This window comes from Mesoplodon bidens, assembly GCF_964165515.1.
Source record: "Mesoplodon bidens genome assembly, chromosome: 3".
Taxonomy (NCBI): Eukaryota; Metazoa; Chordata; class Mammalia; order Artiodactyla; family Ziphiidae; genus Mesoplodon; species Mesoplodon bidens.
In genome coordinates this window covers 29,197,507-29,221,253 of record NC_138178.1, presented here as the reverse complement: position 1 = coordinate 29,221,253, position 23,747 = coordinate 29,197,507, and the positions used below count along the sequence as shown (strand labels likewise).

Below are 23,747 nucleotides of genomic sequence, written 5' to 3'. Positions count from 1 at the left end.
GTACTGCACTTTATACAATCAAAATTAATGAGCAGGTAAATCTTTTAAAAAATGTATTTATAGCTCATCTTTGTTCTAAAAAGTGTTTGAATAGCTTTTTAAAAATAGAAACACAGGGGCTTCCCTGGTGGCGCAGTGGTTGAGAGTCCGCCTGCCGATGCAGGGGACGCGGGTTCGTGCCCCGGTCTGGGAAGATCCCACATGCTGCGGAGCGGCTGGGCCCGTGAGCCATGGCCGCTGAGCCTGCGCGTCCGGAGCCTGTGCTCCGTAACGGGAGAGGCCACAACAGTGAAAGGCCCGCGTACCGCAAAAAAAAAAAAAAAAAAAAAAAAAGAAACACAGGGCTTCCCTGGTGGTGCAGTGGTTGAGAGTCCGCCTGCCGATGCAGGGGACACGGGTTCATGCCCCGGTCTCGGAGGATCCCACATGCTGCGGAGCGGCTGGGCCCGTGAGCCATGGCCGCTGAGCCTGCGCGTCCGGAGCCTATGCTCCACAACGGGAGAGGCCACAACAGTGAGAGGCCCGTGTACCGCAAAACAAAACAAAAACAAAAACAAACAAACAAACAAACAAAAATAGAAACACAACTTCTTAAAGTAAGGAAACCCAGCTAAGAGAATGAAAAAGTAAGAAAAATGTGATAAGGTCAAGAAAGGCTGGTGCCCAGAGTGCTTGCAGTTCAGGCTGGAACACTTGTCAGAGGGGCTGTGACTCCAACTCTGGCCTCAACAGCCCTCTGCAGCAGAGGATGGAAAAGCAGTAAAGTGACCAACAGCACGACCCAGGACTAAAACCTGTGAGGCTGACCACCTATGGCCCCACCATCAGAGTCCAAGTCCGTGGGCAGGGGATGGGGGTAGGGGGGATCTCGACTTCCTACAGATGGACGTACAGACACAGATGTTAACAGATACTCCTTCTGTATAAAGCATGACATCTGTAGATAGTAGCAGTGCACAACACCTTAGATATGAGATACTAGAAAAACACTACCATCCTCACCTAGACAAGCAGAATTCCAATGTTTTTTTAAGTACTTCCCGGGGGTCTTCCTGGCTTTCTGGTTGAGATTCATTTCCTCCTACAGAGAAGCAATGGAAAAATGGCTTAAAATTTACCAAGCACATGATTCAGTAACAGCAATTCTAATGTTTTCAATATACATAGTAATTTATCTACATAATGTATAGAGAATATAAGAAAAATGATATTTTACAAGGCAATCAGAGGCAAACAAAACAAAACAAAACAAACACTGCCCCCCAAACAAAAACACAGTTTCAAAAGATAACCTGAGGGCTTCCCTGGTGGCGCAGTGGTTAGGAATCCACCTGCCAATGCAGGGGACACGGGTTCGATCCCTGATCCGGGAAGATCCCACATGCCGCGGAGCAACTAAGCCCATGCACCACAACTCTAGAGCCCATGAGCCACAACTACTGAGCCTGCGAGCCACAACTACTGAAGTCCAAGCACCTAGGGCTGGTGCTTTTTATTACAAAATAAGTATAAGCTTATTTAATGCTTTGTCTCAATTCAAAAAGGATTTTCAAGTAACCTAGAAGCACATGAGATACTAAACATAAAATATACAGGAAATAATCAAAATAACTACAAGTTTTTTTGCACACTACTATATAGATTTGCATGGCATAATAATACATGAAGAACTTTCTAACAAGAGACACTTGTATTTTAAAAGTCAAAGTTAAAGACCATCAAAAAAGCAAAGACAAAGTGGGAACACTGATGACAAATAAGGACAGAGAGCTTGTGTGTGTTTTATATAAAGAGCTTTAACAAAATCCATCTCCCACCAGCAAAAAACAAAACAAAACAAACAAAACCAATGGAGCAAATGAGACAAAATCAGAAATGGCCGTTGAAACCACAATCTCATTTCATTCCTTCATCCAGAAAGGCCTCTCCTGAGCACCATTTAAATTCACATTGAACAGATATGTCCTGTCTCTCCTTTAGCTATCTCCTGCATGCCGGGCACTGCTGTGGAACTGCTTACTCAGCCTCAGTGAGGCAGTCTCTGCTCTCATTGGGAGGCAATCAATAGTCAAACAAGTCAACAGTAAACAGGTAGAATGTGACACAAAGGAGAAAACCACAGGGCACTGGCAGACCTAATTGTGCAAAAGGAAGAATCAGCAAGCTCAAAGACAGGTCACATGAAATTAGCCAGTTACAGGAACAAAGAGAAAAAAGAATGCAGAACAAAGAAGAAAGCCTACGTGACTTGTGACATATCACCAACTGTATTTCTATACACTAACAACAAACTACCCAAAAAAGAAATTAGGGAAACAATCCCATTCACAATTGCATCCAAAAGAATTAACTACCTAGGAATAAATCCAACCAGGGAGGAGAAAGATCTGTAAGCTGAAAACTTTAAGATATTGATGAAAGAAATGAAAGACAAATAAATGAAAAGATACCCCATGTTCCTGGATTGGAATAATTAATATTGTGAAAATCTCCATGTAAAAATTTCCAAAGCAATCTATAGATTCAATGTAATCAATTCCTATCAAAATTCCAATGGCATTTTTCACATAAATACATCAAACAATCCTAAAATTTGCATGGAACCAAAGAGACACTGAATAGCAAAAGCAATCTTGAGAATGAAGAACAAAGGTGGAAGCATCATACTTCCTGATTTCAAACTACTTTAAAAAGCTATAGTAATCAAAAAAGTATGGTACTGGCATAAAAACAGACATATAGACCAATGGAACAGAATTGAGAGCCCAGAAATAAACCCGTATATTTATGATCAACTGATTTCCAACAAGGCTGCCAAGAATACTTAAGGGGGAAAGGACAGTCTCTTCAATAAACAGTGTGGGGAAAGCTGATGGCCACATGCAAAAGAATTAAATGGAACCCTTATCTTACATCATATACAAAACCAACTCAAAATGAATTAAAGACTTAAATGTAAGACCTCAAGCCATAAAACTACAGAAAAACATGTAGGAAAAAATGTCCTATACATCGGTCTTGGCAACAATTTTTTTGGATATGACACCAAAAGCACAGGCAAGAAAAGCAAAAATAAACAAGTGGGACACTACATTCCATTCAAAAGCTTTTGTACAGCCAAGGAAAGCATCAACAAAATGAAAAAGCAACCTACTGAACAGGAGGAAATATTTACAAATCATGTAGCTGATAAAGGGTTAATATCCGAAACATAAGGAACTCACACAACTCAGTAGCAAAAAAAACTCTGATTAAAAAATGGGTAAAAGACCTAAATAAACATTTTTCCAAAGAAGACATACAGATGGCCAAGTGGCACATGAGAAGATGTTCAATATCTCTCATCACTAGGGATGTGCAAGTAAAACCACAATGAGGATCACCTCACACCTGTTAGAATTGTTATTATCAAAAAAAGGTAACAAATAACAAGTGTTGGCAAGGATGTGAAGAAAAGGGACCCCCTGTGTATTATTGGTGGGAATGTAAATTGGTGTAGCCAATGGAACACTATGGAAAAGTGTGCAGGTTCCTCATAAAATTAAAAATAGCACTCACTACCACATGATCCAGCAATCCCACTACTGGGCATATATACAAAGGAAAGGAAATCAGGATCTCAAAGATATGTCTGCACCTCCATGTTCACTCTAGTATTATTTATGATAGCCAAGACATGGAAACAACCTACGTGTCTACTGATGAATGGATAAAAAAAATGTGGTATACACACACACACACAATGGAATATTATTCCACAAGAAAGAAGGAAATCCTGCCATTTGCAACAACATGAATGAATCTGGAGAACATTATGCTAAGTGAAATAAGTCAGACAGGACCCCCAAAAAACTACACAATGTCACTTATATGTGGAGTCTAAAAAAACTGAACACATGGAACCAGAGGGTAGAACCATGGCTGCCAGGGGCTGGAGGTGGGAAAATGGAAAGATGTTGATCCAAGGGTACAAACTTTCAGTTATAAGATGAATAAGTTCTGGGGATCTAATGTACTGCATGGTGATTATGATAATACTGTACTGTATACTTGAAATTTGCTAAGAGAGTAGATCTTGTGTTCTCGGCATACCAAAAAAAAAAAAAAAGGTAAGTATGTGAAGTGATGGATATCAAACCATCCTGTTGCTGTATACCTTAAGTATAATTAATTTTTACATGTCAATTATACCTAAATAAAGATAGAAAAAACTGTAACCTCCCCTACCATGATTTGTCTTTTCCACTGTGTTTATCACCCTTACATTATATAACATGAACTTATTTATTATGTGTATTATGAATAGTCTGTCTCTGCCCGATAAGATGTAAGCACCAGTAGGGTAAAGGCTTTCATCGATCATATTCACTGATGTGTCCTAAGTAAATCTGGCACATGGTGGGTTTTGAATGAGTACTTTTTTTATTTAAAAAAAATAATAAAGAATAAGTGAAGCAAGTTTTCCAGATGTAGAGCATCGGCTCCTGAAAGATAAAGACACACAACGGTCGTGGGCCTGGGCTCAGGAAGCGGGAAGCAGATGGAAGCCAGCGGGTTCAATGAGTTCAGGGCGCGGGACAGAGTGCACTGGGAGGGCGCCCAGAGGCACGGGGAACCTCCTGAGGCAGGCGCGTGTTTCTATGCACATCACAGGTATGATGGACTCCCTGAGGGCAGGAAAGAACCACTTGAAAGGAAGAAGGGAGCTCACATATCCTGCTCCACAGTGCCTGTTCCACCAGCTGGCCTGGAAGACCTCATGCTCACAAAGCCCCAAACACACTGGCAAGAGGAGAGAAGGGTCTGGCCTCAGAAGTGGGAAATAATGAGCCTCAGACTGAGCACTGCTCCACTCATACCTAACAAATCATAAAACAAGATATGAAAGGATCAATTTGTTTCCAAGTAACTTTGTGGCATCCTGGAATAAGAACCAAAATGTCTATAGAAATATAAAAATATTAACTACCTAACAAAGTCAAATCCAGTCTAACCAAAAATTACAGTGAGTGTAAAGAAACCTATCCCATACAGATGTTAACATTAACTGACAAAGACACTGTAATGGTTATCCTACCTGTACCTCATGTGCTCCAAAGGTTAAGTAGAAATATGAAAAATATAAAAAAAGACCCAAATAGAATTTGTACAGATGAAAACTACAATGTCTGATATCAAAAATATAGTTTGTGAAATTAACAACTGATCAGATAGTATAGAAGACTAGTGAACTTGAAGATATGAGAAACTTTCCAAAATGAAACAGAAAAATAAGATTTTTTTTAAAAAGGACAGAGGATCCCTTCGAGGGGCTTAATATAGGTATAACCAGAGAGCATGTAGGAGAAGAAATGGCAAGGTGGGGGAGGAGCATTTGAAGAAATTACAGCCAAGATATTCCAAGTTTGATGAAAACATTGATAAATCACAGATCAAGAAGCTCAACAAACCCCAACCACAAGAAACAAGAAGATTACCTTTAAGACTTTAAGATACATCATAATCAAAATACTCAAAACCACTATAATGAGAAAAATCTTAAAAGCAGCAAGATTTTTTTTTTTTTTTTTGCGGTACGCGGGCCTCTCACTGTTGTGGCCTCTCCCGTTGCGGAGCACAGGCTCCGGACGTGCAGGCTCAGCGGCCATGGCTCACAGGCCTAGCCACTCCGCGGCATGTGGGATCTTCCCAGACCGGGGCACAAACCCGTGTCCCCTGCATCGGCAGGCGGACTCTCAACCACTGCACCACCAGGCACAGCAAGATTTTAAACAGTGGAACAAAGTTTAAAAAGCAGCAAGTTTAAACAGTGGAACAAAGTTAAGGATGATAGAGTTATCAGAAATAATGCAGGTAAAAAGAGAGCACCACAGCACCACAGCATCTTTAAGGCCACGTGAGGGAGATCAGGATTTACACACAGGAATAAAGAATACCAGAAATGCTAACTGCATGGATAAGTATGGAAGCTTGCTTTCTTATAAAATACCATTTTCCAGTACAAGAAACCAAGGTTCCTTGGAGAAATGGCTGATTCTAGGACCAGAGCAGCGAGAATGAGAACAAAACAACAACAACAACAACAACAACAACAACAAACCCTTCACTGATGGGGTAGGTCAGATGGAGGAGCCAACTAGAAGAGCTTCCAATGGCCAAAGGTAGAGCATCGGAGCAATCAAATAAAGCAGTGATGATTTTTACACATGGATACAATAACACCCATGAGTCCACACTGATACAAGTCAATGGCTGAACAAATAAATAAATGAGGGAGAAGAGACAAATCCCTATGCATAAGAGTTCCAAGTTATTTATGTAGATTCTCTGCCCTCATGAAGGGGACATTCCTTAAGTGTAGGTTGGGTACAGTCAGTGACTTCCTTCCAAAGAGCACCACATGGAAAGAGGGAGGAAAAAAAGAGTAAATTCACAGTTGAGAAAGCTAATAATAAACCTACTTCAGCCAACTGGTCAAGGTCAACATCAACCATAATAAATCATGCTGATAGTATGTACCCTTAAAATGATGGGATGAAAACTGCTCTTAACCTCTGTGGTATTCCTTCCCTCAAACCCATCATGATGAGAAAAACATCAAATGAATTCCAGTACCATACAAAATAACTGACCAGTACTGCTCAAAACTATCAAGGTTATCAAAAACAAGTAAAGTCTGAGAAACTGTTACAGCCAAGAGGAGCCTTAAGAACACATCAACTAAATGTAACATGGTGTCCTGGGACAGGAAAAGGACATTAGGTAAAACGTACCAACACTGGTTCAGTAACTGTGGCAAATATATCATACGAATGTAAGATGTTAACAGGAGAAAATGAATGCTGCATCTATGGGAACTCTCTGTACTCAATCTTCTCAATTTTTCTGTAAGCCTAAAGCTATTCTAAAACAAATAGCAAGGTGAAAGGCTCAAACCTAACCATATCAATTATCGCAGTAAACGTTAATGTTCTAAACATTTAAATTAAAGGTAGAGACCATAGGATCTGACTTATGATCCAAATACTGGTTCTTTGATATGAATAAAATTGACAAACCTCTACCCAGATTGACTAGGGGGAGGAGGGGAGAAAAGACATACATTACCAATAACAGGAATGAGTGATGTGACATGACTACAGATTCTACAGATATTAAAAGTATAAACAGAATGTTATGTGCATTCTATGCAATAACTGAAAATTTAGATGAAATGGACAAAGTACATAAGTAAAGACATAAGTAACCAAAGCTTTCTCAAGAAGAAATAAACCTGAGTAACCCTATATAAAAAAACAAACTGTAGCTGACAACTTTCCCACAATCAATACTCTAGGCTCAGATGGCTTCATTCTTCATTTAAGGAAGAAATAAACTCTTCCCAAAAATTTAATAGGAGGGAAAACATCAAAAATACAACTAGAGAGCAATATTCCTCATGAACACAAGTGTACAAATTCTAAGCAAAATTATGGCCAGTCTAATCCAACAATATATCAGAAGTGTATTACATCCTGACCCAGTGAGGCTTACCCTAGGAATTTAAGGTTGGTTAAACATTAAAAAAAAAAAAATCAATGTAATTCATCTTAACACACTAAAAAAGAAAAAAATATTTGGTCATTGCCATAGATGAAGAAAAAAGTATCAACAACTCCTCTTTAACCATTCCTCTTTAAAAGTCTCAGCAAATCATAACAGAAGGGTACCTGTCAACCGATAAAGGTCATATATGCAGAACTACAACTAACATTATACATGATGGTGAAAGACAATGTTTTCCCCCCTAAGATCAGTCAGATGTTTGCTCTCACCACATCTGTTCACCTTTGTAAGGAAGGACCTTATCAGTGCAACCATGCAAGATAAAGGAATAAAAGGCACCAAATTGGATAGGAAATAAAACTGAATTTATTCACAGATAACACGATAGCCTATATAGAACATCCAACAGAATCTACAAAATAGTTTCTAAAACTAATAAGTGAGCTTAACAAGTTTTCAGGGTATGATATAAATTTATAAAAATTAATTATATTTCTGTCTACTAGTAATAAACAGTTGCAGATTGAATTTTTAAAAACCACTTACAATAGCACCAAAAAATATGAGATACTTAAGGATAAATTGGACAAAAGATGTGAAAAGCCAGTAGGCTGAAAACTGAGAAATACAGTCAAGAGAGATTAAAGAAGATCTGAACAAGTGGAGACATACGCCATGTCATGAACATCTAGCCAAGATGTCAATCTTCTCCAACTGATCTACAGAGTCAATGAAATCCCAATAAAAATCTCAGCATTCTATAGAAATTGACTGGCTCATTCTAATTTGCATGGAAATGGAAAGGACCTAGAATAGCCAAAATAACTCTGAAAAAGAACAAAACTGGAAGGCTAATACTACCTGTTTTTAAGAATTATTTACAGTAAGCAAAACAGCGTGGTTTTGTTGTCCCAAGATAAGGATGGAGAAGAGACAGTCCAGAGACAAACCGACATACTCAGGGACAAATGATTCTGACAGAGGCACAAAGGCAGTGCAGTGGGGAAAGGAGAGTCTTTCTGACGAATGGTACTGGAACAGTTGCATATCTACATGTGAGAACAAAACAAAAAAGAACTTTGCTTCACACCTCACACCACATACAAAAATTAACTTAAAATGGGCCACAGACCTAAAAAATGTAAAATTTAAAACCATACAACTTATAGTAGAAAAGCTTTGCAACCTTGGATTAAATAAGGATTTCGCAGGAAAAACACCAAAAGCAAGATCCACAATTGGACGATATAAAAGATTTTAAACTTTTGCTTTTCAAAAGATACTGTTAGGAGAACAAAAAGACAAGCCACAGACTGGAAGCATGTATTTGCAAGTTACATATCTGGTAAAGACTTGTGTCCAAAGAACTCTCAACTCAATAATAAATCAACCCAGTAAAAAAATGGGCAAAAGACTTGAACAGACCCTTCACCAAAGAAAACATACACACATGAAAAGATGTTTTGCACCGTTAATCATTAGGAAAATACAAAGTAAAACCACAATAAGATTCCACTGCCTACCTTTTAGAATGGCTAACATTAAAAAGACTGTATCAAGTGCTGGTGAGGACGTGGAGCTGCTGGAGCTCTGATCCACTGCAGGTGGGAGTGCAAAGGGTGAAGATAAACCTATGCCTAATAGATGATGCATCTACTCCATTCCTATGTAGTTACCCAAGAGAAATGAAAACATATGTACATACAAACCCTTGTTTATAAATGTCCATAGCAACCTTATTTGTAAGGGCCTCAAACTGGAAACAATCCAAATATTCATCAGCAGGTGAATAGAAAAACAAACTGGTATATGATGGAATGGAATACTATTTGGCAATAAAAAGGAAAGGCCCATAAATGTTATTACATGAATGAATCTCAAAATTAGCAAGTAAAAAAAGCCTGAGAAAAAGAGCACAAACTATAAAACTCCATTTACATAAAATTCTAGAAAACCCCAAACTAATCTACAGTGACAGGAAGCAGATGAGTGGTTGGCAGGGGCAGGGAGCGGGCAGGAGGAAGGGCACAGGTAGCTTTGTTATCTCGACTGGGTCATGGTTTTTCATGTGTACACACACCTCATCAAATTCGGGAGAGAAATCAGTGAGGAAGGGAAGAATCAGCAAGTCAATTCTAGAATGCACTGAATACTGTGCTTTAAACTAAGGAAAATAAAACTTATAGAAAGGTTAGGATATTCCAAACATGTGATGTTTATGGTACATCAATTATGCTTCATTAATGCTCTCTACCCCAAGGTTGGTAGGTGTGAAATAGCCGTCCAGAAGCTGGGCTGCACGGGGCCACGCAGCCCCGCTAGTCTGAGACCGTGAATGGAAAATGAGACCATTCCACACTGCTATAATTTTTTCTTCAGCCACATCTGTCTATCTGCTCAGGAACAGACACAGAGTAGGTAGAGAATTATATTTAAACAAGATGGAGGCATTTCCTAAGCAACTGTGAAGAAGTTAGATGCGAGGAAGTAACTGAAATGAAGGTCTGTGCAATCCAGGCAGAGTGAGGAGGGAAGCGAGGGTCCAGGTAGGCATGTGACCACAAAGGTCAGTCAGTGCCAACCGAAGCAGCAACCGTGTGGATGAGGTCTTCGTGGGGCCCCTTCAAGGGGAAAATAAACAAATATTTAATGCCAGACACTTCCATGGTGCTTATTACGCACGTCTCGTATATAACACCACAGCTGGTGGCGAGAAAGGGAGGGCAGGCTTTCTCAGTCATGTAATCTTCTCTAACCCAAGCATGTCTCTAGACAGTCACACAGGGGCCTGAACACGCTCCGCAGGCAGCTGCTCTGCTCAACTGCTGGCAGCCAGTTTGGGGGAGCTATTTCTTTCCACTCAAGCTTTCCCATCCAACTGGCAATAATGAGTGTAGCCTACCCCTAAGGTCTGTTGGGGTTTTAAAAATTGTTTGGTCTTTTAGATCAAGGCAGAAACAAAATCAGAGGCAAGCAACTGGTGTCCCATTACCTACAGCCATTTCTATGCTGGTCCACACTCTGGACCCCAAAAGAGAACTGCTCTCTTCCTCTTTTCCTTCTTCTGAAAAGCTTTAAATATCCCTTTTACAGAAAGCCAACTCCTTTTGGGTTTGACTCTCAATTTCAACATTAACGCTCCTTCTCTGTACTTTTATTGACGTTTTGCCCTATGGTTAGTTTTCTGCTTCTCCTATTTAAATCTGATTTGCCTTTCAGGAACTATTCAGGTCTTACATTCCCTGTGAGGCCTCTGGACCAGAACCTCTCACCTCTGCATCAACAGAAGAGTCAGTTTAAAGGAGAATCAAAGGAAGCAGTGAAAGGCACATTGTTTAGGGAAAGATTTAACAAGCTGAATTTTTAAAAGCACACAAAGCTCTGAACAGGGCGAGGGTGGTTATTGTCGGTACATGTGTGCACAGAGGTATTGGACTAGAAATGGCCTGGGGCTCTGATGGCGTGTTGGGACCACCTAGTGTGCACCCCAGCTCACTCCAGCCCCTCTGGCTCTGGCCTGCTCTCCACTAGGGCGGAGGAACCACTGCGGGGTCAGGGGGTCTGCATACATTTAGAGGGAATGGAACCAGCTCAAACCCAACCCTCAAGGCTTCTGTTCCAGCACCATGGGCCCCCCCACCACCACCCCCACCCCCAGCCATGATAGTTACCTGTTTCATCTAATTTCATAGAGACAGAGAAAGTTAAACAAAATGAGAAGACAGAGGAGTATGTTTCAAATGAAAGAAAAGGAAAAAACCCTGTAAAAACCCCTAATGAAACAGATAAATAACTTATCAGATAAAAAATTCAAAGCATTAGTAATAAGAATGCTAACTGAACTAGGGAAAGGAATAGATGAACTCAGTGAGAATTTTAACGAGAAACTAGGAAATATAAAAAAGAACCAGTCGGAACTGAAGAATACAATACCTGAAATGAGAAAGACAGTACAGGGAATGAAAGCAGACTAGGTGACACAGAAGAACACATAAGTGATCTAGAAGATAGAATAATGGAAATCACCCAATAAGAACAGCAAAGAGAAAAATAAATTTTTAAAAATGAGGATAGTTTGGGACTTCCTTGGTGGCACAGTGGTTAAGAATCCACCTGCCAATGCAGGGGACACGGGTTCGAGCCTTGGTCCAGGAAGATCCCACATGCTGTGGAGCAACTAAGCCTGTGCACCACAACTACTGAGCCCGCGTGCTCCTCCCCCTCTGCTCACACCGCTTGTGCTCTGCAACAAGAGAAGCCACCACAATGAGAAGCCTGAGCACCACAACAACAAGTAGCCCCCGCTCGCCGCAGCTAGAGAAAGCCCGCGTGTACCAACGAAGGCCCAACACAGCCAAAAAAATAAATGAAATTAAATGAAATGAAATGAGGATAGTTTAAGGGACCTCTGGGACAACATCAAGCATACTAACAATCATATTATACGGGTTCCAGAAGGAGGAGAGAGAGAGAAGGGGGTAGAAAATGTGTCTGATGAAATTATGGCTGGAAACTTCCCAAAGCTGAAGAAGTAAACAGATATCCAGGTACAGGAAGCACAGAAGGTCCCAAACAAGATGAACCCAGGGACCCACACCACAACATATCATAGTTAAAATGGTAAAGGTTACAGAGAGAATTCTAAAGACAACAAGAAAAAAACAAAGAGTCACATACAAGGGAACCCCCATAAGGCTATCAGCTGATTTTCCTGCTGAAACTCTGCAGGCCAGAAGGGAGTGACATGATATACTTTAAGGGCTGAAAGGGAAAAACCTGCAACCTAGGATACTCTATCCAGCAAGATTATCCTTTGGAATTGAAGAAGAGATTAAAGAACATCTCAGACAAGCAAAAAACTAAAATAATTCAATACTTAAACCTACACTAAAAGAAATGTTGAAGGGTCTTCTCGAAGTGGAGAAGAACTAAGAATCTATTGGAAAGGGAAAATCCCACTAGGAAAGGCAGACATATAGTAAGGAATGAAGATTACTTAAGTAAGTCAGTATGTAGATAAGGATACAAACTATAAAAGCAACTATAACTACAATACACAGTTAAGGGAGAAACAAGAATATACAAAATGACATCAAAAACAAAATGTGGGGGAGGGGAGTAAAAAAAGAAGGATCTTTTAGAATGTGTTCGAACTTAAATGACTATCAGTCTAAAATAAGTAGATATAGTTATAGGTTAACATATATGAGGAACCCCATGGTAACCACAAATCAAAAACCTACAATAGATACACAAAAGCTAGAGAGAAAAGAACACAAGCATGACGCTAAAGAAATCATCAAACCACAAGGGAAGAAACAAAAAAGAAATGAACAAAGAATTAAAAATGCAACATAAAGAAGCCCATACTCTATACGAAAATGAATTCATAAAACAGCTTTACCCGTCTCGCTATTTTCAGGCGGTGATTCATACTCTGAGTGGTCCAGACCCAAAGTGCTCATGGCTGTCTGGTCTGACTCCTGTAAATCTGACAGTGCAGCATTCTCATGACTTTTGTCACCATCACCATTGGTGTCCAATCCTGTAATTAAGAATTTCACCCCAAAAGGCAGGGTTAGAAGAACAGCCTTCTCTTAAAACAAAACAAAAGACTTATACCTGCAGTTACCTGACCTTTTTAACTTGACTGTGAGAAACCTCGTTGCTCTCAAATACTGTCACTAACCATGACACAGATCTTAATAAACACTTTCCCAAAGATGAACTACAAGGAAACAAAGCCGAAGCCAAGAGGAAAGATGCCCCTCGCCCCCACCCACTCACCCTCCTGGCCGCGGCCGGGCGTCGCCTCCCAGGCTGCGCTCACACTGCCATCCGCTGCACTACTTGCTTCCAAGTGTAACACAGGAGTCCCCCATACTTTTGCATTAGGGTTTAGCTCTGAAACCTTGGCCGTTGGTACCTAAGAAAAAATGTGATATATTCATTTGTATCCAAATTTCAATCAAATGCAATTTTACTTACTAATTCAGAGTTAAAACACATCCACCTTAGAGAACTTATGCGAAAAAGGATGAACCTATTTACACGTACGTTTAGGATGAAATCAAGTGAAAAAGTAATAAAAGTTGAGGTACTCAGAACTCAACTCACCAGTAGATTTTAAGTTCTTACTAAGTAGAAGGCTCTCCAGAAACAGGAATGAAAGAGCCCTTGCCTTCATGGAGATATCTGATCAACTGTGTAACTGATAAATAACTGGTGATCCAATTATCATCTCTGTTCCAGATTCCCAACACAATTCACAGATTTAGAAATCTGAATATCAATGGATAAAATGTTAAAATAAAGCTCGAACACTCACAGAAGTAAAGGCTGCAGAAAATGAAAGTCTGTCGGAGAGGTGCCTGGTGTGGCCACTCTTTGTGCTCAATTCCAGTTACTCGGCCTCCTCGCTGTTCTGGACACACCGGGCCCTTCTGCTTGCCCGGCTCCATTTAACCAGAACACTCCCAGACATCCGCACGGCTGGCTCACGCCTTCACACCCCTTGGGGATTGCTGAGGTCTTCTCTGGCACACCCTACTAAACCCACAACCACCCCTGGATTTTTCCTTTCCTGCTTACAAACGTTGAGTGGCTCCCAAAATCTAAAAGAAAGTTGATGTCCCAGGGACAGCTGCCCCCCCAAACTAACTCCAGTTCTACTGCCATGATTCTTGAGCAAAACCTAGCCAAACGATCTGCCTTTTCCCGGGCACCATAAGCCTTAACACCACTGTGCAGGGGCCAGAGCTTCCAAAGGGAGGGAGACAAGGTTCTAGGTCCCAGAAGCCCCCAGGTAGTGCCAGGCAGGAGCTCCAAACTGGGAGCAGCCTCACTGCATGACCCCAGAGATGCCATCTCCAAGGTCAGGGGCACCATATGAGCCAAGAAGGAAACAACATGTGGGTTAACAATCCTAAAAAAGAATAAATTCACTCTAGCTGGGGCAATTAAAGTTTGTAGTGAAAAATGAAATGATTTCTGAAATTGAGCATACAGACTGATGTGGATTAAAACTATAAAATATATTCTGTTCATACCTAGGAGGCGTGGGCAATAAACTTCATGCCCACAAAACCAGGCACCTAAGTGAGGGTCTATCTGGAGTCCTTTTAAGTAAAGTACTGGATAGGGCGAAGAATAGGGTCCCTGTTCTCCTTCAAGAATATCACTCTCAAGAAGCACTTACTCTTCAAGCTCCCTTCTTAAATGACATCTAAACTTCCAGCTCATTTCTGGTCTCTGCTTCTGTACATCCACCCATCTCTCCAACAAATACTTCTGAAATTCTCACTAAGTGCCTGGTACAGCAGGAGGCAATCAGAGTATCATGGGGAACAGGCAGAAACGACTCCTGCCTTGAGCACAGCAACGCAGAAGACGCTCTGCACCTCACAGACACCACTGCCCTTCTCAGCAGTTACACCTTTTCAATCTGTTCTTTTTTTAAACTCACATCTTTATTTTCTTTCCTATTCTAATACTAGCGTAAATCACCTTTTCTGGTTAGACCCAGTCTCGTTCTACCACACAACACACACCAAGTTTCCCACCCATGGAACATACTCCCCTGACCTCGTGGACATGCTATACATTCTCCAAATTCCCAACACCAACCCACACTGGTCCTTTCCATTTTTAGCACCATCTGCCGTTGGCTACGCTGCATCACCGACACACATTTACACACACACACACACACACACACACACACACACACACACACACACACACACACACACACACACACACACACACACACACACACACACACACACACACACACACACACACACACACACACACACACACACACACACACACACACACACACACACACACGGTCCTGGGAGCGCCCTGCCTGCAAGCAGCATCACAGGGCCGCGTGCTCCTCCCCCTCTGCTCGCACCGCAAGGACATGTCCTGTCCTCTCTGCGGCCCGAGGGTTCCCGGACGTCCACCCTGGGCACACTTCACGGCTGACACCTGGCAGTCCTGAGCTCAGCATGGAGCTGCCTGAGAAACATGCAGAAGGAATGAATGTTTAATAAAGTAATAACAGAAAATTCTACTTTCCACTATTTGACAACTTGTGAAAGGTTTTATGCTACAGCTGAATGGAACCCTATCTGTACACAATTTACTACTTCTAAAGCAGTAAATCAAGTATTAGGGACTTACCAGTTTTGAGCAGTTAACCAGTATTCAAGAGGTACTCTGAGGTGTGACATAGGATGCAAGAACGGAGACATGATTAAGGGGGAACAACATGACAGCTAGCACGAGGGCCTGCTGGGTGACAGGCACACACCACGCACGTACCTGCGTTTAATCCTAACACCCTAGGAGGCAGTGGCCATCACACCCCATTTCACAAGGAAGAAAACCAAGGCAGAAAAAGGTTAAGTAACTTGCCAACAAATATTATGGTAATTAGAAAACTGTGTTCTAATATCAGGAAAAACAAAACATCTATCAAGAGTTCATTAACTTCATGTAACTCACATGAGAAACAACTTGTACTAAAAATATTTCTTTAAAAATGTAGCTGCTCTCTTGCAGTCATAGGGACCTCCAACTGATTGTCAAGAACTCAAGTTTTATCTGCACGGCTTCCTAAGTCTTATTTTTCCACTGAAAAATCATGGCTAAGCAATGGTTATTAGAACCAGCGGTGAGCTGACCTTAATGGCCACATGCTGAGGCCATTCTATACAAATGACCAATGTTACTCTTTGAAGAGTACAGTATCCCCAAATTCTTGACGCTCCAAAGAAACTTTCTAACCCTCTAAATGCTACGCTCCATTAACAAAAATAAATAACCTACCAACTCATAAACTTACATTTTCTGGCCAGGAAACAGAATGGTCCCACTGATGAGTTACTGAGTAGGAACCAGAGTAACTAACACCAGAGGAAGGGAAAGGCACATGGAGAACATAAAATAGGTGAGATAATAGAGGAAAAGAAGCACTCATTTTCTATTTTAAGTTAGCACGGACTATTCCTGGATTTGCCACTAAGTTTAGTAAGGCTTTACAGTCATGACATCTGTAACTCTGGCTTTTTATTTGTAAAATGGAATAACAGTGGCTACTTAAGACTAGTTTAAAAAGATGTCTGTACAAGCACTTTGAGAACTGGAGTTCTGAACAAAGAGCACTCTCATTAAATGTAGTCTGTCAAATTAGAATACTGTTGGGCACATCTCACAATTGAAAAGCTAATACAGAACAGTGCACACATACCTCACCCACGTAAGAGCAAGACCCATGGGCACTCTACTTGAGGTACAGGCACGGACTCTTGCAGCTAGGTGTCAACCACATCCACTGATGGAAATGATTAGGTAGTGTTTTGCCTCCATAACTGCTTAAGGAACAAAACTGATTAACTTGAATGTAACTGTCTCTGGTAAAACTCCCAAGTGTGGGCATGGAAAGGAAAGAAAGGAGGTTAATGGATAAATTATAGGATTTAATTTCTACTTGTTTATTTCTATATAATAGGCATAACACTGGAGCCACATCTATCATCTATCTCCTTACTATCACCATTTTTCTTGCCTAATGCAACAAAAATCACTAAAAATAAACTACTGATTGAATGAATGAGATTTTGCTATTACAAGTATGCAGGTCCAAAGGTCAGCTTTAAGAGCAAGACTAACTTCCTGTTTGCTGAATATTTCATTTATTACAGAACTTCTAGGAAGATGCTCAAACTAGCTGCCCGTTGCAGGATCATTTGCGAAGGTTCTCCCAAACCAGTGGGGCCTGAGCACTGCGGTCCAAAAAGCTCTGCAGGTGCTTCTGACTAAAAGAAGACAGAACCAAGATTTTGGAGCCAGTTAAAAGCATCAAGTTCTACCTCCCTTAGATGGTTACCATACAAAAACAGTGGAAAGCACAGATTTTAATGCCTCTATATTCTGCAAGTGTAAACTTCTTAGAAGTGACTTTAAACACCCAATGGGCCAAAAGTTTGTTCCACTCCAACAAGGGGCCGGTGGTGAGGACAGGATGGATGAAACTGAGGGGAGCAGCCTCTGGGGGCACATGCATCTGATGACCAGCATGCAGGGGTTAGTGCTAACGAGAGTTGACACATAGATTCTCGCTTAAATATACTAACCAGCGAACCAAATTCACGTTCTTCAGTTTGGAAATGGTTAAATTGATGTTATACTAACTTATAGCTTTACAATAACATTCAAACGACTGCCAACTGTTTAGAATAAATCTTTGTTAATCTGAGTTAAAAGCAATCAAAATGAAAGATTAGCACATCACTGCACAATTATAAGAACTGGTACAGCATACTTACTAACTGTCCACCTCTCTCTTGCCATCCCCAAATAACACCATCTTCTGCCACTGGTAGCTGATAAGGGGGCTTTTCCATCCAAAACAAAGAGATCTCTAGGTCCTGTGGCTTACTGTGCAGGTCCTCACTAAATATCTGCTCTTCTAATGTATCTTTCGCAGCTGTATTAGTCCACGGGCAGCCCACTTGATATCCACAACCGTCTGCCAGCCCTTCAGAAAACATCTGTCTTGCCAACTCTGCCATCGGGTAATAGGAAAGTTCATTCAAAAAGTGGGAGTACAGTTCCTCTGGGAAGCTCTGCAAATCCCCCTTTGAGGGCTTTTCAGATATGAGTGGTAGAATAGAGTCCTTGCAACCTGGTACTGCTATTTCCTTGCTGTCATCTGGGATGACGGGAATCACCTGCAGACCATCGAGAGGAGCAGCTGAGTATCCGTCCACTTCGGCAGGGTCAACACCAGCCAAGCAGGAGCACCCCGCACGAGCGCCCCCTAACTCCATTCTTCCAAAGATCACCTTTGAACTTCCCACCAAACCCACTTCCCTATGTAACCCAGGTCCCTGCACAGTGGGCCTGGCACCCCTTTGTCTGAAACGGCGTGCATGTCTACTTGTCCCGCGCAGACCCACACAGCTGATGATGCCGGGACCACTGCCGCCTTCCTTCAGACAAAGCGTCTCCTCCTCTTCTCCACCGAGCAGCTCTGGTTTTCCCACCCCCAATGCACGTCCACCGGAGCCATCAGAAACTTCTTCAGCTGATTTGGAGAAAACCTGCTTCAGTCGCGGGCTCCCACCATTGTCCACAGAGTTCATCTGCACTACTTCTAACTCCCACGCACCTGGACTCGAACTCTGGTTTAAAGCTGGCACAAGGCTAAGATCTTTATGTCTGTCGTCATTCACTCTACAAGTTTCATCATTTTTTTCTACTTGATTTGTTTCAAAGTCAGGGTTTTTTGCTACACTAGAACTAACATAAGCCAGCACATCCTGACTGCGCACCACCTTGCATTTTTGTGCATTTGTTTCCCAGTCAAAGGCTGTTTTAGGGTCTGACTGGACACTTCCTATGTCAATTTTACTGGTTTCTCTGTGATTGGCTCTCAGTGATTCTTGTTCAGCACTTTCTAGTCTGTGAGGGTGAATCCCTGAGCTCTTCACACACGTTTCATCCTCTGTTTCGCTTTCCTCTTCAGCGCAGGTGAAAATACACGCAGAGGAAATGAAGTCACTCTTGAGCCACCTGGAGCCACAGAGAGACTCGCCGTTTCGGGGCACTTCCTGTGAGTTTCGGAACACTCCCTCCACGTCGGCTGCCTGCACTGCACACGTTACATCACCGATCTGGGCCTTGCTGGCCCTAATGTCTGCACTCAGATGTACCTGACAGGCAGCTCTCCATTCAAAAGCCCTCGAACCACAACCCTCATCTTCAAAAATGCTAATTTCATCCTCGTGTTGATAAGATGAACTATTTTGAGACTGCAAAGACCATTCTGCTTTGTTTGCAAGCTGGCTGCTTCCCACTTCCAAGCTGCAGTCACCCTGGTGCTGCTCCTCAAGCATCACTGGCCCCAGGAGGAGCTCAGTGCCCGGATCATCACATCTGTTAGGGGCTGATTCTTGGATATTTGCATGAATAGGAAGACACTCATTTCCAAAGCTCAGTGAAGTGATACATCTTTCTGAACTTAAATTGATTCTATCTAGACTTACGGAAAGGAGACTGTCTGATCTGCTAACATCTAAACTGGAACAATCATTGTCTTTTAGTGGTTTTATAGAGTTATTTTCTCCTTCCTTTTCAGAGTTTAAACTCTGATCTACAGTAGCTGTTATAGCACCAGAATCACAGTTTCTTTCAACGTTTGAAGTGCCATTAATTAAATTAACATGTGAATCAGCCACCTGACCTCCCAGTCCTGAACTGCAGTGCTCTCTCCCTTCTGGGACAGGGCACAGACACAGTCGCGAGTCAATGTCTGTGCTGATATTTAATGTGGGGAGTGTGCCAACATTATGTAATACACTCCTTTGTGTGTAATCTTCAGGAAACCTGGTGGAAGTCTTTGCCTGCTGGTCACCAATGTTTACTTTACAGGGTGGGTCACCATCACTCAAAAGTTCAGCACTAGGTTCAGTTTTCTCGTTAAAAGCTTCCTTCCTTTCCCCTGGGAGTGGCCTGCACTGCGGGGATGGCTCTGCCTGCGGTGCCTCTGACTCCCCTGGCCCTTGGGCAGCATTGTCTGGTGGCCAGGCCCCTCCGCAGACCCCCTTGGAGGTGACAGCTGGACGACTCTCTGGAGCCACAGCTGTTTCATGCACATGAGCACACAGCTCATCTCCAACGTCTTGGCCATCAGGGTCAATAACACAAATACTGTAAGACCCCCTCTCTCGTGAATTCCTACATCGTTTGTGGTCACCACAAATAGGATCTCCACCCTCCCTCTCCCCACGATTCAGACCTGCAGAGTTAGCAGCGCTGCCAATCTGAACAGTTACCGCTACCTCATTCTCTACTGCAGAGCTTTCCCAAGTGGCTGGGTGACAGCAGGGAGGGTGGCTGCCAAGGCCCCGGTTGGAGGGCGCCGGGGCACGTGAGCGGGGTCCCTCACCCTCAGGGAGGCCCCCGCTCAGAGGGGCACAGGCACCTTCACCACCCCACCCGACAGCAGCGACGTCGGGGTTCTCATCAGCCTCACCCACACTTTCAGACCCAGTTAAGAACCCAGACGTGGGAGAGGAGACAGAGTTAAGTGGCCGCCCTGGCACTGTACCCTGTCTGTGCACCGGCCTCGCAAAAACCCCGGCCCACACACCGGCCCTGCGTCCCACGCCATGAAGTTCCTCACCTCCAAAGGTACCGAATAATGAAGATAAAGTTTTACTTATCTTGTTCTCTGGTTCCTTCTCCTCCACAGATTTTTCTAACAGGCCAGTTTTTTCACTGTCATTGTCACTACTTAATTCTTTGCTGAAGCAACAACCCATGTTCGAAAGTTCAAAAGCTCACATAAAAACGCTTGTTGCTTTCTGAGCCTCCGCAAGTGCGTCTCCCACTAACTTTCTATAGTTTCTGATGAGAAGCCGACACCCAGATCCCAAAAATAACCCTCACACAGCAGTCACATGTCCCTGCCACTCAAGTCTAAAATCCTAATCACAACAGACCCTGTCCAACAGCCATTCTACTCCACACATTAAAACCCAAACAGCACACAGAATCCAAAGACTGAGAACAGAACAAAAAGATTTTCGTATTATTTTTCTTATCCTCATAAACTCAATAAAAAAATAACTAAAATTATTATCCCAGACAGAAGAAGGAATTTCAGACTTTTGCTTGTTCTACAGTGTTTCAGCATTCTCTGAATTATATTTCATGGAATGGTGGCAACCAAAGGAGTTAACATGTATATTCCCCAAAGGGAAACAAGTGTAAAAATTTGTTTTTTAAAATTCTTAGGAACTTATAGTTGAATATAATTTTCTGCCTTTAAGAAATAAAGTCTGTGAGTGTTTGGGAATGGTCGTGATAGTCAAGAAACTGGAATGGTGTCTGTTAGAGATGCATGTTGAAATGTTTACGGCAAATGGCATGCTGTTAAATCACACCTGGCCTGAAAATAAAGAAGTAAATACATACAGACATAACACTTTTTAAAACTGTGTGTGCAGAGGGGAGGAAGAAACAAAATAAAAGCAAAATGTGAGGGTGGAAACTGTTCAAGTCAGAATGGGCACACTGAGGTTCATTTTATTACTCTACTTCTGCAGACGTCTGAAAGTTCTAGTTAAGAAAACAGAAAGAGCAAGAGAAAAAGAGAAAGAAAGAAAATCTACACCTGCCAATCCAATACAGGAATCCCCTCGAAAGCTCCCAAACGAAGCCCTTCTTCGAGCAATAGGAGCACCGCCACCCCACACCCTGTTGTCCAGGACCGCTGACACATACAATGGGTCCGAACCTTCTTCAACATCTGTAAGCTTTGTTCTCAGTATAAGAGATTCTTTTTCTTATTATGATTCAGATATGCTATTCTGAAAACAAAATAATTCTGTTAACTCCTCTGCAAGGAGATTTTTCTACTTTAATCTACAAGTTATGGCTGGTGTACTACTAACATTTTATAAAACACTGATATCTTTTTTTAAAAATAAATTTATTTATTTTATTTATTTATTTTTGGCTATGTTGGGTCTTTGTTGCTGTGTGTGGGCTTTCTCTAGTTGTGGCAAGCGGGGGCCACTCTTCATTGTGGTGTGCAGGTTTCTCACTGTGATGGCTTTTTTTATTGCGGAGCACGGGCTCTAGGTGCAGGGGCCTCAGCAGCTGCGGCTCATGGGCTCTTAAGAGCACAGGCTGAGCAGTTGTGGCGCACGGGCTTAGTTGCTCTGCGGCACATGGGATCCTCCCGGACCAGGGCTCAAACCCGTGTCCCGTGCATTGGCAGGCGGATTCCCAACCACTGCGCCACCAGGGAAGTCCCAACGCTGATATCTTTTTTTTTTTTTTTTTTTTTTTTTTTTTTGCTTTATGCGGGCCTCTCACTGTTGTGGCCTCTCCCGTTGCGGAGCACAGGCTCCGGACGCGCAGGCTCAGCAGCCATGGCTCACGGGTCCAGCCGCTCCGCGGCATGTGGGATCTTCCCAGACCGGGGCACGAACCCGTGTCCCCTGCATCGGCAGGCGGACTCTCAACCACTGCGCCACCAGGGAAGCCCCCAACGCTGATATCTTTGACAAAAAAAGTTTAGGAGTTCTACTTAAATATGAAGATAAAAGGGACACTTTTAAATGTACATAAACTCAAGTACTGAAACCACAGCAGGTGATGGTGACGATGATGATGATGATAATGGTAGCACTTATGTGCTACAAGAATCTAAGTACACAAATATTTTCATTTTGTCACACATTTATTTGAATTCACACTCCCAACAACCTGGGGTCAATGTATTAACCCCATTCTACCGCTAAGGAGGTCTGTCTCTATCACTATAGAGTTAAATATCCCTACAAAAAGAGGATTCTTCACCCAGGATGACACAAACCCTTCATATTTGTGACATGGAGTTAAATGGAGCAGAAGTTACGGGGCAAATTCATAAGCTCATCTGCCTAGGTGTGTGTCGGTTAGCTTTCACCATGTGTGTAAGCTTTGGCAAATTAGTCTCTTTTTCTCAGTCTTCTCACTTGTAAAATGAGACCAATACCAATACCTACTTTAAAGAGTCGTCATGATGCTATTAAGTAAAATACTTAGAATCAAACCCCAACATCACTTCAAACTCCTCAAAATCTGACCCCAGCCCACCTCTATAATTGCCTCTCATTCTAAGACGCCATCCCCCTCAGCTCCTCTATTTTATCTAAAAAAAAACCCAACTGGGAACTCCCTGGTGGTCCAGTGGTTAGGACACGGTGCTTTCACTGCTGAGGGCCCGGGCTCAATCCCTGGTTGGGGAACTAAGATATGTTAGTTTGGCAAGCCTCACAGCACAGCCAAAAAATAAAATAAAATATAAATAAATAAATTAAAAAACCCCAACTGAATAACCCTGGCATATCCTATCTTTGCTCAAACCGTTTATCAGGTCTCCTGCCCACAATTTCCAATCTCACCATCCTTTATAAGGCCACCCCTCTCAATTTTGCAAAATGACTCTCTCCTATCCCCACACACTGCCCACTCTTCATGCCTCTGGGAAAGCATCCTAATAGCAAGTCAGTGTCAGCACCATCGACTCAAAGTGGGGGAATCTACAGGCTCTCTAAAAGAATTAAAAGATGCAAACACAAAATTTTAAAGATATGTCCATGTTTGCACTGTAGGTTTAAGAGTGCAGTGGTGCT

General features: G+C 42.2%; 1 protein-coding gene across 2 annotated transcripts in view; it reads right to left on the bottom strand.

Moving 5' to 3' along the window:
• LARP4B (La ribonucleoprotein 4B) overlaps window positions 1–23,747 on the bottom strand; it is an 85,468-nt gene that overhangs the window by 22,357 nt on the left and 39,364 nt on the right. For both annotated transcript variants that reach the window (XM_081227020.1, XM_081227019.1), the window contains exons 4-6: window positions 13,333–13,471; window positions 12,950–13,090; window positions 1,003–1,081 (exon numbers count right to left, since the gene is read on the bottom strand). In XM_081227020.1, the coding sequence (XP_081083146.1) occupies window positions 1,003–1,081; window positions 12,950–13,090; window positions 13,333–13,471 (359 nt within the window). The remainder of the gene's footprint in view (window positions 1–1,002; window positions 1,082–12,949; window positions 13,091–13,332; window positions 13,472–23,747) is intronic.